The 17,485-nt window shown below is 38.5% G+C and overlaps 1 protein-coding gene across 1 annotated transcript in view; it reads left to right on the forward strand.

Annotated features, from left to right (window-relative positions):
- The window catches only part of LOC129091898 (neurexin-1a-like), a 237,884-nt gene that overhangs the window by 177,311 nt on the left and 43,088 nt on the right, over nt 1-17,485 (forward strand). The window contains 1 exon segment of the mRNA XM_054599581.1: nt 16,289-16,460. Coding sequence (XP_054455556.1) covers nt 16,289-16,460 — 172 coding nt within the window.

The raw sequence follows: 17,485 nt of genomic DNA on the forward strand, positions 1-17,485 counted from the left end.
CTTTTTTCATATCACTGTTTTTCAAGTATAATTAATTTACAAGACAAGTAAAAGGAGACTGCAGTCTGATTATTGAAAGCCAATCCTACCAACCACCTAATTAATGGATGTGGTGGAAATTCGAGAGGCGTAAAGAACATTGTTTCAATGTTTTTTGTGTTGAGAAGAGCTGGTAGCCTTGTTAATGTCATTTCATGGACTTTGCATATCTGGGTAAGGCAGCATATACAGTAGGCTGCAGATGAATCAAAAATAGATGAGGTTACTCATCTTATTTGGCAGCTTTTTTTCTATCAGTCAGGGATATGCTGTCAAAGAGACAGATTTCCATAAAGCTGGAGATTGTGAATGGTCAAAACACAGAAAACATGCATTCAAGATGCCTGTTCTTGCATTTGAAATGTTTTTGTTTCCTCCATGCATACAGTATGCAGTTTAAAAGCCCTCAATTTAAACATGCCATTTCCCGTCAGAGAAATATGTCTCTTTGTGAATAGTTATGCATTTGAATGACAATATGTCTGACTTGTTTCCTGTTGCTGGGAAGTTAGGCTGGTGAAAGAATGGTGGGGTCTTTGTGAGCGCAGCCATGGCAGCTGTTCATTTTTCGCCTGAACTGCTTTCAGAGAAGCCAGTTACCTTGCTGATGATAAATGCCTCTGTACGCTGAGCTGTCTCAGAACTCCGGCAGCCTTTAAACCCTGACAGCCTGTGCAGGCTCAGCCCCACAACCTCAGGCCTCCAACCTCAGCCTGTCCTTCAGCGTTACAAATCAATGGCGGTCTTCCCTTGCTCTGGCCAGTGGCTGCTTCAGTCACAGCAGCCCACGCAAAAAAAGCCTACTTAGTCATATGGAAGGTAATGCTCATGTGAGGTGACAGGTGAGACCTCCATGACAATGTGATGTCAGAGGGATCATCACTGAGGCAACATGTAGCCTGGAAGCAGGCATCTGTGGTTCAGAGAGAGAGAGTAATGGGTTGTGATTGGGGAGGTATTGGGATGACAGTGATTGCTATCTGCGTGTGGACAACCAGACATCTGGACACGATGTAATCTCTGATGGAGTGATGAGGCCGACCTTATACCTTCAGTCCAGCCGATTCCCTGCAGACCAACTCCTGCTGTTTGCCTTAATACCTTGAATCCCCTTTCTCTTTAGCTCCCTTCTAAGTCAACACTCTCTATACTTTTCCACCTTTTCTCTTCCCTGTAATCGAGTTTCTCCTCTTTCTAGCCTTGCTTTGATCTGTCTTCCTCTTTTTTCTCTAATTCCCTTCTCTCATTCCCTCAAGTCTCTTCCTTTTGCTCTATCTTCTGATTCTCCGCCTCTCCATCACCAGTCAATCTCTGTGAGTCAGGCACCGGGGCAAGAGATAAATGGTGGTCGAGAAGTTTTGGCAGTGTCTTATTTGCAGTAATGATGACAGCTGGAATTGATCTGTTATCATTGAATTGAATGTGTTTAGCCTACAAATATATGTACAAAAAACATCCATTTAGGACCGAATTAAATTTCTTTTTTTTAAATCACAAAAACAAGAGTTTCTAACTCCCTTCTCTTAAAACTGCATTTATGAAAGGCTGCTGAATATTTCTTATTTTACTTCACGTAAATGATGTCTTCCTCACACACAGATTATGGTAATAATGATTGTAGGCATGGTCTGAAATTAGCATCCGCCTTCCACCAAATGCGTATAAATTGTTTGCAGTTGCAGGTAAAATCATCAGGCCCCCCTCCTCTTTGACGGATAGGGAAAGCGCACAACACAAAGACACATACGTGCTGCACATGTGAAATTTTCTTGCAACTGCTAAATAAAAGCAACGCTATTTGCTGTGGAACCTTAATTTGTTTTGATTGACACTCAGATTCAACCAAATTCTAACCAATAGCCATCATGTTCTTTCGTGCAAATATGCAAGACATTAATGTCATTATTCTTTACATTAAATTATGTTAACTTTATTTATTTATGTAGTGTATATATTTAAAAAATGGCAGGTAAAATACAAGCAAATACAAAAAGTTGATTTCAGACAGAAATTGCAGTCATTTGGAAAAGTGTCATTAGCTTTTTTGTTCTATTTATTTCTGCCAACTAACAGTACTTTAGGTGTCAGTCTAGTACTGTTAATTACAATTTTCATTATCACTGATAATTATAATTATTTGAAATAATTTCACTTATATTAACTGAAAATTGAAGTTTAAAAACTGAGCTTACTTAGGCAGGGATAGTCTAATGAAAGATGCTAATATATTGCATTATGAGAAATGTAGGATCCGGTGGTTTTGGACCTTGCACCATACTAGGGTCTAAATTTAGGATATCTTAGGGTCTGCTGTTTTTAATGTCCAGTCTCCAACTTTATGAAAAACACAATACTAAGTTACAGCAATACTCCTGTAAATGTTACAGCAACACATCGGCTGACACAATTAAAAGTGTGGGTTTTTTTGGCCTTGATATGAATAAATAAACTACTTATCGTACTGGTTACAGTATAGTGTCCTGCAAAGAATAAATAAGGAATGTGTCCGTGAAAGGAAAAAAGCTAAATTGGAGGTTGGAGAAAATGCTGGACCCAGCTTATTTATGACCTTGTTTGCATATTTGTCAAAGTACACAACCTTTTCCAAACCTGCTCCAGAGTTGCACAGGTCATCTATTTGAGCAGATGAATTATGGAAGAGGATGCTAAACAGGTGGTATCAACAAAATGTCACGGTAACCATCCATTGTTATCTTGCAGACCTGTGTGTTTGTTAGAATTGGTATTCTTATTAGTGTTAGAACTCTGGCATCATTACAGAGACTTCCCTGTCCCGTAAGAGACATCCGAGGCTTGCAAAGTTTGTGTAGGCGGCTGCTTCAACATGAGAAGTGTGTGTCACATGTCTTTCCCTCTCTGTTTTTGAAGTCCCAGATACCTTCAAGGTAAAGGAGACTGACAAGGAAAGGATAAGAAACATGGAAAATGAGATTGAAAAAGGGAGAGAGGGAATTGAGTAGGAGGCAAAATCAGGGGAAAGCAAGCGAAGAGTGGAAGAAATAGGACACAGCGAAAATCGAAGCAAAGTGATAGAGCTAAGCGACGGGGGGAAAGAGTAAGAGCCTCAGGCTGAGAGGCACCAGCCAAAGTATCATAGTCAATTAACATCCCAGCCCAGCACTAATTCTCAGTCTATTTCAGACCATTAATTATGTGCACCATCAGTTCCAGCTCACTTGGCCTGACACAAGACTTCATCACATTGCCTTGGCCCCTACGGATCCTGTTTTACCAGAAAAATAGCTGCAGTTCACATATTCATGATGAAATGGAGATGAAAATTGTATGGATCCAGCCCACTCTCTGAATAGAAAGGAGATGTGATGATTTTATTAGACACTCTAATTACTGACCACAATATTAGTACTATGTAACTAACTCACCACCAATATTATTATTATTATTATTATTATTATTATTATTATTATTATTATTATTATTATTATTATTATTATTATTATTATTATATGTTAGAAGATGTTTATACTAAAAGTCTATATTATCTGTAACCAATTGACATGGAGCTCTAAGTGATTTATTCTAAAGGTTAACAAGGTCTGGATAGTTTGCTTACATCATGAGGCGTCAGTAGTTATTATCAACAGGTCTGGGTGATTCTTTGTGGTGAGCGCTATCAGCAGGCCCAGAGGGGAGTCAAACCAAGCCTGTACTCTCAGCAGGCTGAGCCGTGTTCCCTATCTCTGGACAGGTTGGAGAAATTGCCCTGCATGGAGAAATTAGGTTAACTATGGGGGAAAAAGGGTATCAGCAAATTGCCTTTCTTCCATATCCCGCCCCAACTTCTGGAGAGGCCTCATCAAATGTGCTGGGCTTTCTGTCTGACAGCTTTTAAGGTGCACTGTAGAAACACCTGACTGCCCCGTTCTAATTTCACCACCAGCAGGAGCAGCTCCTTTATGTGCCATAACCAGCAGCCCAGAAAACAATCGACCACAGTCCAGAAAACAGGCTGCCAATTTCAGTAAGACTAGAAGTAGTGGTAGAGTTGTAAATGGATAAAAAAACTGAGAACAAAACTCGAGGAGTTTGCAAAAAGGCCTTGGCCAGTGTTATCCTGTTTGATTGTACCTTCTCACTGAACCTCTACAGTCAATTTTGGAGTTGGCTAATTGGGTCAAAATCTGAGAAAATCAATTACAGAATGGGGAAAAAAGAGACTTATGCAAACAAAGCCACTGGCGAGGTGACATCGTCTCATTAGATGGAGTTAAATAATCTTAAAAAATAAACGACTGCGACCCGAGGAACACATGCTTTTCTTTCATCAATTTGTTGTTGATACAACCTAATAGCCTACCTTAATCAATTTTGTCTCGTTAGGGAAAATGTAATTGGCTTCCTCATTATGCAACTTTTAAAATGTGTCAATACCCTGTTTAGTTGACCATTCAATCGCCACACGGTGCAGAGTTACAAAGATCAGTCCCACTAATGATAATCAATTTACGAATATCAAATAAACAACATGGACTTTGTGAAGACAAATGAGGGGGTGGCATGGACAGCCACATCTCAGGGGAGCGAGTTAACCATTCAGCAACATTGTGTTGTCACCAGTAGATACCATTGTATTACTGCATGAATCGGTCAGATCTACATACAATTTAGCAGAGCCAAAAACACACAGAAACTGCGGTTTACAAAGGTGTTGATCATTTTGAAACCCAAAACTAAACCTCTATGTACATCATGTTGTAGCATCTGAACATAGGAAGCAAGAGAGACAGAAACAAGTCTGCATCACAACACTCTGTGAACTCAGATGAAAGTGCTTGGTCAGCTCCACAGAGATGACAAGCATCCAAATATCTGTCACATGGTGTCTACCTGTCGTCACCTTCCAGAAGGGCTGTCTTCAACGCTGTCAGCGTTTCCATCTGTAAATTCTCACCCCACGCCATTTATCCCCAAGCAGGTGTTCCTTACTGCACCCACAATAAGTGACAAGTGAGAATAATTGGTCAAAATCCTGAAATTGAGTGGGTTGGATGAGGCATTTTTTTTTGTCTCCCCGAATCTTTAGAAAATAGACTTGTTAACAGTTGTGGCGTCTCATCCTTGATTAAGTGATTGAGATCAGTTTAAGTCAATGCTGATCATTTCAGTGGGAGTGTGTTAATTGAGAATGGAAAGAATAAGAAAAGCACTGCAATTTTATGAAAACGGATTTGGGTTCATGACTGACTCAATTGGCTCATAATGACGGCTCCTGGCTAGACTTGTCACCTTGCTCTGTGGCCCTAACAGGCACTTTCTTCGACACTGTAATGTCAGCCTGCCACAGGACAGAGGAGAGAGATGCATTTTAAAAACTTGTGCGGAGGAAACTGGCAGGTGTTGATGGCTGCTCACTCAGTTTCTGAAAACCAGTAAAAATGTGTTCTACTTATTTTGTTGTAATCCCTAGAATAATATATTGAACATTAATAATGAAAAAGGTTTTAATGCAAATTTTGTTCCAATTCATTAAAATTTTAACTTAACTGTGCATGTATGTTAGTCTCTGTTGTTGAAATGTACTGTCCAGCCTTGCAGATAAATCACCAAAAATAACAGCTTGTTAAATGGGACATATTATGAAAAAACTTTTTCCTACCAATTTACAAACCGTGAACTATGACAACCCAGTCAGTTTTTTGTGCTGCCTTGATCAGAAAACATGTTATTTAACGAGCCATTGAGATTAGGTTCCCCCCTATTCGTCACATGCAGGCCAATTATAATACACCGTCCCCAGTCTGACTATCTTCACCCACGGATTGAAAACTACCTTTGCAAAGATGCGGCATATATTTTAAGACTCAATATTATCTCGAATACAACTGGTTCGAATAAGGTAGCCGTATTGTTGCCTCATAATAGTCTGCAGTATGTGAAAGGATCCATAAGTACAGAGACACTGGGTCAGTTTCACTCTAAAATAGCTGCTCGACCTGGGGATAAAGACAATGATCCTATCCCATCTCTTTAGGGTGCTTTGTGCAAGTATCAGCCTCCCTTGTGTTTTGAAAAGATATGGCTCGGAGCAGACGGGCATTTTCAGGACTGTCTGAGAGAAACAGCATTCACTAAAATCACATATACCGCAGAAATCACACTCTTCACGGTTATCCCTCCCTGATAATTTGAATGTGCTTTTTCTTTTCGTTATAGCAAATCAAGTAGTACAGCACTGTCCTGTGTGTCTGACTACCGTTGTTAAATCGTTTTTATTGTAGCCAAATAGTATACATGGGAGACATGGCATTTGGTTCTGTAACTAGAAATCTATATTTAAAAAAGTGTTTTCCTATTTAAACATCGTCTTTTTTTATTTTATTTGTCTTGCATTGAATTTTCTTTCAAAGATGCACTTCCAGCTCTCTTACTAATAATTCATATCACATCCATTCATGTGCTCAGCTTTGATTGATTGGGGTAAAATGATTAGATCTCCCAACACCCATTCGCCTGCAAGCCGAGTATCCTTTACTGCAAACAGGGAGGCTCGATTCAGTATCACAAATACATCGACTGTATCTTCTAGCCCCCCCCCCCCCCCTCTCAGCTGCCCCACATTCACTGAAGCCCTCCATCTGCCAGGCATTGTTCAAATGAAAATGGGGCCTGAGAGCAGCTACAATGGTGTGGAATTACATTTTTAAAATATTGTGAAAGCATTCGTAGTCCTCCATTATCAGAAAAATCTAGGGCGAGGTTCATTCCTCTGAGGTTTAAGTAAAGCATAGTCCTTGTCATAACTTAACACCTCTTGTTCCAGATCTTAAAATGTACTCTTCTTCTGAGATGAGCTTGCTTCAGAGTGGGAATAGGGAAATCTATTTGAGCTAAGTTAACATTAAAAGACAGGGAAGTCAGTGGACATGAATAAGTGAGGAGGCACTGAGGGACTCTTTTTGTCTGTGACGTTGGAATCAAAGAGAAACGGGGCTGGATAAAGGAATGAAATGGCACAATAATACATGGGGCTGATGGGGAATAATGTTGGAGAAGTTGAAAAAAGTCATCCATGAAATTGCTTGTTGCATCCTTTAAAACCTCTTGATTGATGGTGGCAATTTTAAAGCTTGGCAGTTTCCCAGTTCAGTGGAAGTATTAGAAACAAGTACTCTAGGGTTCTCCTAAAGAAAAAAAAGAACCCTTTAACCCAGTTAAATGACAGCCATTGGCAATATACATACTGTATATGGGCGGTAGATATGCAGTATGCAAGATAACATTAACAATATGTTTCTCTTGTGAGTGCAATGACCGTTACTGTAACTGTATTTCTACCATCCCCTCACTATTGCAACTACCTCAAAAAAACTCCAACATGTATTACTAATCTTTCTATTTGTTGCAACTATGGATTGTTGTTCACAGACAGTTAACTAAATAATTAGTAAATAAATAATCTATAAATATATTTTACATCACAAACAACAATTATTAGGAATTGTTATTTATATTAGTACAAACTGTTCCAAGCCAGGCTCAAAAACTGGTCTGCACATGCATGTAATTAATAATCATCATTTAATAAATTTCATACAAGTACATCTAATGATAAGTGCATTCCTCAATCTAAGCTGTTATCGCTTTTAGAGGCTATTTCAGATGCGCTCTAATGTAACAGGCAGGAGTTTCTAGCTTCTGGTGCCAAATGTAACATAGCGTTACTTTACCAGTTAATGGTGGTGTCGAAGACTATTGGAAGACATCCACTGCTCTAAATCCAACAACATGGTAGTCTTATTTGGAAGTGCCTATAGTGGAACATAGATCTACAGTATGGGGGCTGTGGTGTTGATTCACAGGTCACAGTATTCACGTTATTTTTATTTCAGCCTCGATTCGAAGAAACTTTTTCTTCCTCTACAAAAACAGAAGTGGTTATATTAGTTGCAGAGATAGAAATAGAGTATATGGGGAACAGAAGGAATGTGTGACTTGGTAAACATGGTACTTTTGTAGGTGGAGTTACTCAAAGTGGTATGGTGTGTTTTTTGTTTTGTTTTTTCTGTTTAGCCAGTTCTCTCTCAGGCCGATCTATCAAAACGGCACTCTATTAAACATGCAAATATTGTGCAAAGCGTTCCTTCACACTTCAGAAATGTTTATCTGAACATCTCTTTAGGAGGACAATTATGGACAAGAATGCACAGCAGGTTAGAGAAGATACATAACAGCATTGTCTGTTTGCCACGCAAGATGTAATGAAGGAAGGCCTTTACTTTGAAACAGCTGCAGGAGGTGTTTGAGTTAGCCCCGAGTGCTAACATGTTGATCCACAAGGATTTAAATCCATATTTGTGTCTTTGTCTGTATTTGAGTGTGAAGCACTGCTATGGAAATTTAGCTCTACATAAATTGCTCTACACGGTTCAGTATAATCAACATATTGCGAAAAGACAAAGTTGCAAACTTGAATCATAATCTTATGAATTTTTTTTTTTGCTATAACAACAGTTCTCTCTATCATGCTGCATGAATTTGTTACAGTTCCTCTGTGAGCTACATTACAAAACGAAGCAGTGCTTTCCAATAACGTTTGTGTGTGTATACATACATACATAAATACAAACATATATACATACATACATACATACATACATACATACATACATACATACATACATACATACATACATACATACATACATACATACATACATACATACATACAAACATACATACATACATACATACATACATACAGTTGAGTTCTCAGTATGGGAGAGATCACACAGGTGAAATTGAATACAGATTTAAAGTTCTCATTTCATACTCGGAGTCCATTTATTTTAGTCTACCAGTATGACTGATGTGTTATAAGGAAAGACTCGAGCTTTGCTGGTTGCATTAGTTCCAGCCAGGGTTTTTATCTCAAACTGAGCCGAAAGTGGAGCTATGAGAAAACTAACGAACCCTTTTGAGAGTTTAAATGTCAGAATAAATGTCTGCTCTCCAAGACAATAATCATTGGTTGGACTCTATTACGCTCTATTATGCTCATATTTACACATGTATGACCTCAAAACCATAGATGAATCTTTTATGCCAGTCAAGATGAAACATTTTCTGTCTTATGAAGTCATTGTTATATCAATCACCCAAATAATTACACGGTTATACATTTAAAAGACAATGGAGTGATTATGGAAATGAGACATAATTTATCTTAACAATGTTAAGATTGTGATACTGCATCACTGGGGTGATATGTGTGTGGATATGAAACCTTTTACAAGATTAGCAAACCTGTCACATAATTACACAAGGAGCTCCTAAAGTGAGAAAACATAGTGGAACAGATCTCAGTAGAAGAAGGGATTGTCTATAAATGTTTATCTAATTATAAAAAGAAACCCAGCTCAGTGAAAACATGACATCAGAAATAACAGCACCTTTTCTAAAGGGCACTGTTTATGATTTGGAGTATTAATGTTGACATGCAGGACCTAGTCATCTGTTTTTGCTCTCTTGAACTAGAGATAATCTGAGTAGACAGGAAAAAAACGTTTGTCATGATGTGTATCCTTATCGTGTTGAGTGTCTGGGAGTCTCGTCCTGAGAAGAAAGGGTCAGTCATAGCATATGTCCCCTGCCTTCAGGCATATGTTCCCAGCTCTACCTGAGCTTTTGTTCATGTCTCACTTATGTGGTTGCCCGTTCTCCCCAAACGCACACTTGCGTATATTGTTATTATTGCGCTTATATATTTGATCTTAATTAGCCAGAGAGCGGTGCTGTATGAATCGTACAGATGAAGTGAGCTGGACTCTGAGTATGCTCAGGGGGACGCAGGAAGTCCTGGCAGAGAGGACAGAGATGAAGGTCACCTCACCCCGACTGCGGGCCAGCTGTCACGAGTGGACAGACAGGACAATCACCTGAAACCTGAATTGATTTCTTTGAACGAGAGAGAACGAAATTTCAGATATCTGTTGACCTCCCTTGATGGAATGTGTCAGAGATGGAGAAGGAGAAAGACTGTAGACATACAGCAAAATGTCATTTCAGGGGAGAAAAAAACCCAGAAAACAAGCAGGGCCTTTTTAAAAGTGCCACTGTCCAGCTCCCATGATGGACAGTCCCATCACTTCAGACTAAATGAACTGAACTCCAGGGCTACTGTACCACTAATAAGTAGAAAAGTGTATTTTGAATGCGATCATCCCCTCTCCGGTTATGAATGTTTTGTTTCACACAGAAGGTGCTGCTTCCACGTAAACATAAATAATTGTGTTTGTATTATTTCCCTTATAACAGTACAATAGAAGTGTGTCTCTTGGCACCCTCCTTCAAACAGCCGCTGCGGCTGACTTGATGATTTATTAACTCAAGGTATTTGATGAAGCTCTACTAAAGAAAGCTACTTGATAGAGTCTCCTAGCAATGGAAACAATTTCAAGCCAACTTCACAGATAATTAGGCACTTTAGCCGACGGACTTGATTTTGAAATAAGCTGCGCTCCCAGCAAACTCACTTATACCTCACCGCAATAGAAACGCTCCAAGGCAATAGTGAAATGAAGTCGAACAACTTAGTTTCACATTTTAGAACACATTTTAAAAGTTGACTAATGTGCAGCTCAGAATCCATGGACATAGTTTTCTAAGTGTTGTGTCCAAGTGTTCTCACAGTTTATAAAGACAAGAAGTTAAAGATACAGAACCTTCAGTTAAGTCCTTGTAAAACATGCCTTAGCCTTTAGTAATCTCCCAATGAATCACTTCAAATGTGCATGTGATTTGCTTATATTCCTCCACCACAATTATAATGTTTTCCCAGCATGGTTCTGACTTTGACCTCAGATTTAATACCAAGCAGAGCGGAGTAATGCAATGATGATTAGATATAAAGAGAATAGAAATGAATATCCTGAATGCTGCTTAAGTAGGGAAGCCCTTACAGTAAAAGGTATGGTCAGGTATCTTGGCCACTCTTTTACAGATGATTAGATGTATGATAGAGATGGTGGAAGGTATACAGTATTACTCACCTGCTTGTAAATCAGTTTCTTGTGCCCAATTGATTCCACGGTCTTTCTGTTTAAGGGCTTGTTGTCCGCCTATGGGTACAAATAGAGAGTTCATGCAATATTGGGATGTTAATGTGCTTGCTAATATTTGACAGTGTTCTTCAACATGATAACACCTAAATGTCAGACAGTGATAAGAAAGTGTTTGCACATCTGTACTGCATGCGCTGATAGGTGCAGGTAGAGAAGAATATAGCTGTGTGTCATTAAAGACTTCTCCAAAAGCTGCACATGTTATATTGTTTAGACATCGCAATGCTAGGGATATTACGTATATGTCCATTTTGAAAGCTTTAAGTTTCATTTTGTGACAAATGATATGTAAGCACTATAAGGTTGTGCAGCATGTTTAGGCCTGCATGTGATATGTTGGATGGGATAGGGATTTTATATGATTTTGAGCATTTATCTTACTATAGGTGTATGAAATGAAATCGAATTAATGCCCCACTGGTTTCCTATAGAGATATACAGTAGTTTTGTCACAGTCTATAACAGCATTAAGTCGTTAGGGGAATTAGGGAATAAATGTGTCATATGGCCATATTAGGCTGAAATTTCATTTTATTCCACCCACTAGTAGTGCTTTTATACTGCCTTAAGGTTTCTTATGAATTTTCTACACTCTAACAAGTCTATCTGAGGGACTGTATAAACACATGTTTACGTACCTGTAATTGCAGGTAATAGATGAGTTAATGCATATGTTCAACTATTTGCTGTAAGGGAGAAAAACATTTTTTTCTTCTGATTATTCCATTACTTCTGTAATTTCATTAACTAAGCTTTTCTAAAAAAAGAGAAGCAGAAGACTGTCAGAGGTAATTAAAAGATAAGGTGAACAGTACAGTCTGCTCGCCCCGGCTACATTAAGACATTTGGCTTCTGCAGCGAGAGCGCAATATCCCCTCAACATGCACACACAGAGAGACCCACGCATAGCACACACTGAATGGATGACGAAGGTGCTCTCCCACCTGCCAACAGACCCCCACCCCTCAACAGACATGTTCACCGGAGGGAGATGTGTTGCAGTCCCGTGGCGTCGTACTGGTGAGATATGAAATGTGACGGGTGCACAATGGTTGTCAACATGAATGACTCGTAAACAAGCAAAACATTACAGCCCACACCGCGGTGTTCATTTTTACGAAGATTGGAGAGGAGGTCCGACACCATCTCCAATACCACTTATCACTCACTTTCTTTCTTTTTTTTTTACATCATCTTTATGTGGGCAGGGGAATATGCTCACTCCAGTAAACCGTTCCAAACGTGCGGATCATTTCATCTCGCTGTGCAACTGTTTTGCACTTGGTTTGTTTTAGCCTTAAGCAGATCATGAACAGCATACCATATCATTTGAACAAAAACATAAATACAAAATGTTTTATTCATTGTTTGATTTATTATTCATGGGAACACTGTTATGAAGAGGCTTTGAGTACGTTTGATCGATATTTTACAACCTAAGCTGTCATTAAGGGAATTCTGTTGTATGACTTAAAGTGTTTAACACATATTTGTTCAGACATGGTTTTGTTGACATGATGCAATCCAGTGCTACTAATAATTACAGAAAAAAAAAACTTGGTCTGCAGAGGCTGTTTGCTGCTTTATAGCTAGTAAAACAAGTATCTCTAAGGTTGTATAATGAGTGCAGATGGGGAGTTTTAACAAGAAACTGACACCCTGAGTATTGCGGCAGCTTCTCCACCCTCCAGCTGCAAGGATGAGAAGCATTAAAAAAAAAGAGCAGATTAGAGGAGAATGGTGGATCAACTTCATCAGTTAATTAAACTCTATTGCAGCTTGATGAGCAATTAATCAAGGCAGCGTGCGGAGTGTCAGGCAGAGTTCTTCGGGTGCGGTATGTTTGCACCATACAGTATGTTCCCAGGGGGGCAGCCCTGTGGGGAGCAGTCCTTACCAAGTTAGTAGCCCTTAAATTGTACAGGGTGCACTGGATTGGGCTTATGTAAGCAGCTATCAATCACACTGACATAAGCCTGTCCAATTAGAGTTCCAGGATTAGGCTCCTCTCTGTGAGAATCTACTTGTCTAAGTAAAATCGAATTTCAGGAAATGCTAAAATGTATTGGATTATTATTTAGAAAAATAATATTAATGTGTAAAGCAAATGCCAGCCTTTTCCCAGAGGGCAGAGGCAATAACAGTCAAAGTTAATCACATTAATCTGGGAACAACATGGGCTCTAAGCATGTCAAAAATGTAACTGAGCATTTTTCTCAGCCTGAAGATGTAGCTCTTATCTTTCATCTGATATCTGACTCCCTAAATCTGATGGTTTCCTTTTTGTCCTTTGTCTGTCACCCCCTTTCATCTACCACTTCATCTCTTTCATGATTGTGAAGAAGGCTTTTTTTTTATGCTATGGAAATTCGAGTTGGCAGTTTGTGACTAAATGCAGTAAATTTATTAACAAGACCATGGGGAACATTAAAAGTCAATTGAAGGAGGCTATTAAAAGCAGGATTTTAATTGGGTTGGGTCCCTCCACTAAACCTTTTTTTTTCTGCCTCATCTTCTCTTTTTTTCCAAGAGCAATGGTACTAAAAAGTTCAGAATTAATGTGTTCAGTGTGTGGTAGACCTTGAAAGAAAGTTGCCCTATGGAATCGTGGATTCTAGACTCAGGTTACATTTTTTTGTGTAGTCAAGTACTTCAAATATAGTATTTTTTGTGTGAAAATCAGCCATGTTGATGGTAGAGGGTCATGGTATCTGCTGCCTCTTGCTGCAGTTTGTCTTGCTGAGGACCTGCTGGATCTTGCTGAAGGGCTTCAAGAGAAGAGGGTAAATCTCTTAACCCGATTGCAGCAAACACAAGGTTTTACTACAAAACCATTGTCTGCAGATCATGCGCTCGCACATTCAGTTGTGAAAACCTGACATGAGCACTGTAGCCATCTGCTTTTCATTTTTTTGTTGATTGGTGTTTATGCCCGCAAGGAGTCCGTAAATTGTGTTAGTGCTGTAGCTTTAATGCATCAGATTATATAATCTGTTGAAATTACATTGCAAAGCATACAATTGGCCTAGTTTTGTTAACTTGGTGTGACACATTACAAATGGTTTTAATTGCACTTTAGCTTCTGGCTCTTGAGACATGCTCGACTCATTCTGCACTTTTAAGAGAACCGTGCGTGTGCGCGTGTGTGTATGTCTGTGTGTGTGTGTGTGTGTGTGGTGAGGGGCTTGAAAAAGAGCCGATGCATATTGGAGAGTCAGAGAGAGATAGAAATAGAGATGTAGTGTAGTATTGGCTTTGCTGACTGGATAATGACATGCAGAGTGCTGCGCTGCTCCAGTAGGTTGAGCCTCCAACCAGATGCTCCTTTCACTGCAGCTCATAAGCAGAGAGAGAGGCTGCACCAACATCTTAACTGCATTAAGTAGTAAGATGCAGGGATGGCGATCGTGTACTGTTAAAGGAGCTTATTAGAGGAGATACCCATAGCATGTGGTCCTGAGGAGACTGAGGCTAAGCTGGGTTCAAACTTCCTGTGAGACATTCTCTTAATGTTCCACTGCTTACGTTTTTATGCTCTCAGCATAATCATAAACTGCAGTGAATACTGACATATCAGTATTCACTGCAGTTTATGATTCTGTCTCCCACAAACTGCTCGGATTCAATGATATCATTTCTGCAAGCTTTGAAGATACATTGGGGCTTTTAAATTGATGATAAGGGAGTGTCTACAGTAATTTGAAAGGGAGGCACAGAGGATTCTGCGTGTGGTTGTGTGTGTGTACCTGTGATGGATTACTGGCTGGAACAAAAAAGAAAAAGAAAAAGATTACACTTTTAAAGAACCAGATGGCAGCATCAGCCAGAAGGCCGGAACAGGTACAACGAGCACTGGACCTCGAGGGGATACTCTTAACCACTAACAATTTAATTTATTGAATTTATGTCATAAAAGCAATAAAGGACAAAATACACGGTATGCCGTTCTGTAAAAAAAAAAAGAAGAGCAATGCCTTGTTCAAGAACACATATGTTAATTATGGCTTCCAATCCAAGGCAATATTCCATACAGTAATCTGCCTGTTAGTAATCCCAGCATGTTTTATATGTTCTTGGAATAATATCTAACACAGCAAAAAATAATATGATAAGAAACATTCCTCAAGGAGAGCATATGTTACAGTATATGTTACTCTAGGGGGTGACAGATGTGAATGCCATAGGACCACAGCAACACTACACAGAGAAAAAAAACTACACTCGTGACAATTTCCTTCCTTCCATGTTTCTTGTTTCATCATGATTTTGGGGGAGTCTATTTTAAGAGTTTAATGTGCACAGTTTAGAGGCTTTTATGATTAAAATTAGTTTTTCTTTTGTTATTTGATAAAAACAAATGCATTTTAAAGTATGTTTAGAATCTTGTAAATGTCTGTGCCAACCCTGGTCGTGCTCTGGACCCTTCCATGGTGATTTGACAAGCATTCTATATTTAAAACGGCCTCCAGGCCAAAAAGCAATAACCATATGGCTGTTTTCATTAAGCTGGACGGCCCACTTTAAAAAGTGCAGTCCAGCTAATGCACAAATAATGCTGTATACAAACTGAGTTTATTAAAAAAGTTTGTATAATTCAATATCGGTTATTCCATTAAGTCATCAATGCAATTATATTTCAATAAATTACCATTACCCTTTATCCTCTTCCCAGAATTACAGAAAATTGAAATTAATATTTCATCATTAACAGAAGCAAAACAAGGTGTATCTAAAATAGATGATTTCTGTTTAAAAGTAATAACTAAAGATATTATGAATGGGTGTTGATTTATTTGTATCCTGTTAACTAAATATTCTATCTGTTATTTTTGAACCAAGAGCTGTCACTGTCACTTGATATCACACGTGACCATTTTTGGACACATTTTTACTTTATGTTTCATTCTGCTTTGCTAAGATGCAGAATAAAGTAAAGGCTGGACCCACTTAAGGATAGTGACTAATGGCGTGATAAAGAAGTAACATAAAATTAATTTGAGCCTCCTCCATTTTCCCCAAAAACTTAGACGACCTTTATTTAAAAAAATAAATAACGATTTATGAATATTCCCTTTGCAACACTTTCAAAAGCAGTCATGTTAATTGTCACTAAAAGCTTTTTCTTTTCTGTGTTTTTCTCTTTTCAGGAAAAAGGAAACATTGCCGTTGTATTTAATGTCGGAACAGATGACATTAATATTGAGGAGACGTCAAAGTTTGTAAATGACGGAAAGTACCATATAGTGAAGTTTACGAGGAGTGGGGGTAATGCCACTCTGCAGGTGGATGACCTGCCAGTCATTGAGCGCTACCCCACAGGTGAGTCACCTCCTCTGCCTTTAATTACATCTGCCACTGCCTAAAAGCGATAACATGACCAAGAGATTATCAAGCCAACTAGTAAAGCTTTGCCTGTTAGGATACTTTTATGTTGACTGGGCATGTGCATTAATTGCTTTTTCTTTTTTTTCTGTTTCCAGCAGTTGTTACGAATAATACAAGTGTTGCTGAGTTTTTTTTCTCATCTCTGATGTTTATTGCTTTACATTAATCAATGCTGTTAAACAACCCAGGTCTGCGTAAATGGATTGCACTTAAGCTCTACCATAGTCTAAAATATAACCTGTATAAAAGGGCAACCACCCACCCTTTCTACATGTCTGCATTATATTCCCCATATACATAAATAATCCACCTGCAGTTTATGCTTACAGAATGGCAAATCAATAGACTATTTACAGACAAAATTACCATCTTTACTGTGGCAAGTAATCGTGTGCCAGTTCAATATTTATTTATCTGCCAATACAGAAGATTGATTGATTTAATGCAACGGGGTGGAAAAACCTTTAATAACATACTCAAACCAAATGAGTGCCTTAATTAATATGTTGCTTACTCAGATGATCAGTTAGATTTAACCATGCACTTACATGCTTATCATTTTCACAGCACACACCACAACTACACATAGACAAAAAGGAAGTGGCTTTGGTTTTCTCTATCATAATTAATGACCTATAATAATAACCATTTTAATTTGTGTAGCATTTTCCATAAACACAGTTTACATGACAATAGAAGATGAATTCCCTTATTACTGGCCCATGTAATGAGTATTCAGTAATTTAATTGAAAGTTTAACATATGTTATAAGTTCAACCTGTTATGATTGGAATACTTGTACAAGCTTTTTCTTTTAATGGAAACTGGTAACGTATATTGATGGAACTGTGTCTCTGGAAATATTTGGGAAAATGCTAACTATTTCATTATATTTGTTTGGGTTGATATGAAGTGATCTACGGTTGGAAATGTAAAACAACTCAGCAACACTGGTATCT

The sequence above is a fragment of the Anoplopoma fimbria genome, chromosome 6 (genome assembly GCF_027596085.1).
Source record: "Anoplopoma fimbria isolate UVic2021 breed Golden Eagle Sablefish chromosome 6, Afim_UVic_2022, whole genome shotgun sequence".
Classification (NCBI taxonomy): Eukaryota; Metazoa; Chordata; class Actinopteri; order Perciformes; family Anoplopomatidae; genus Anoplopoma; species Anoplopoma fimbria.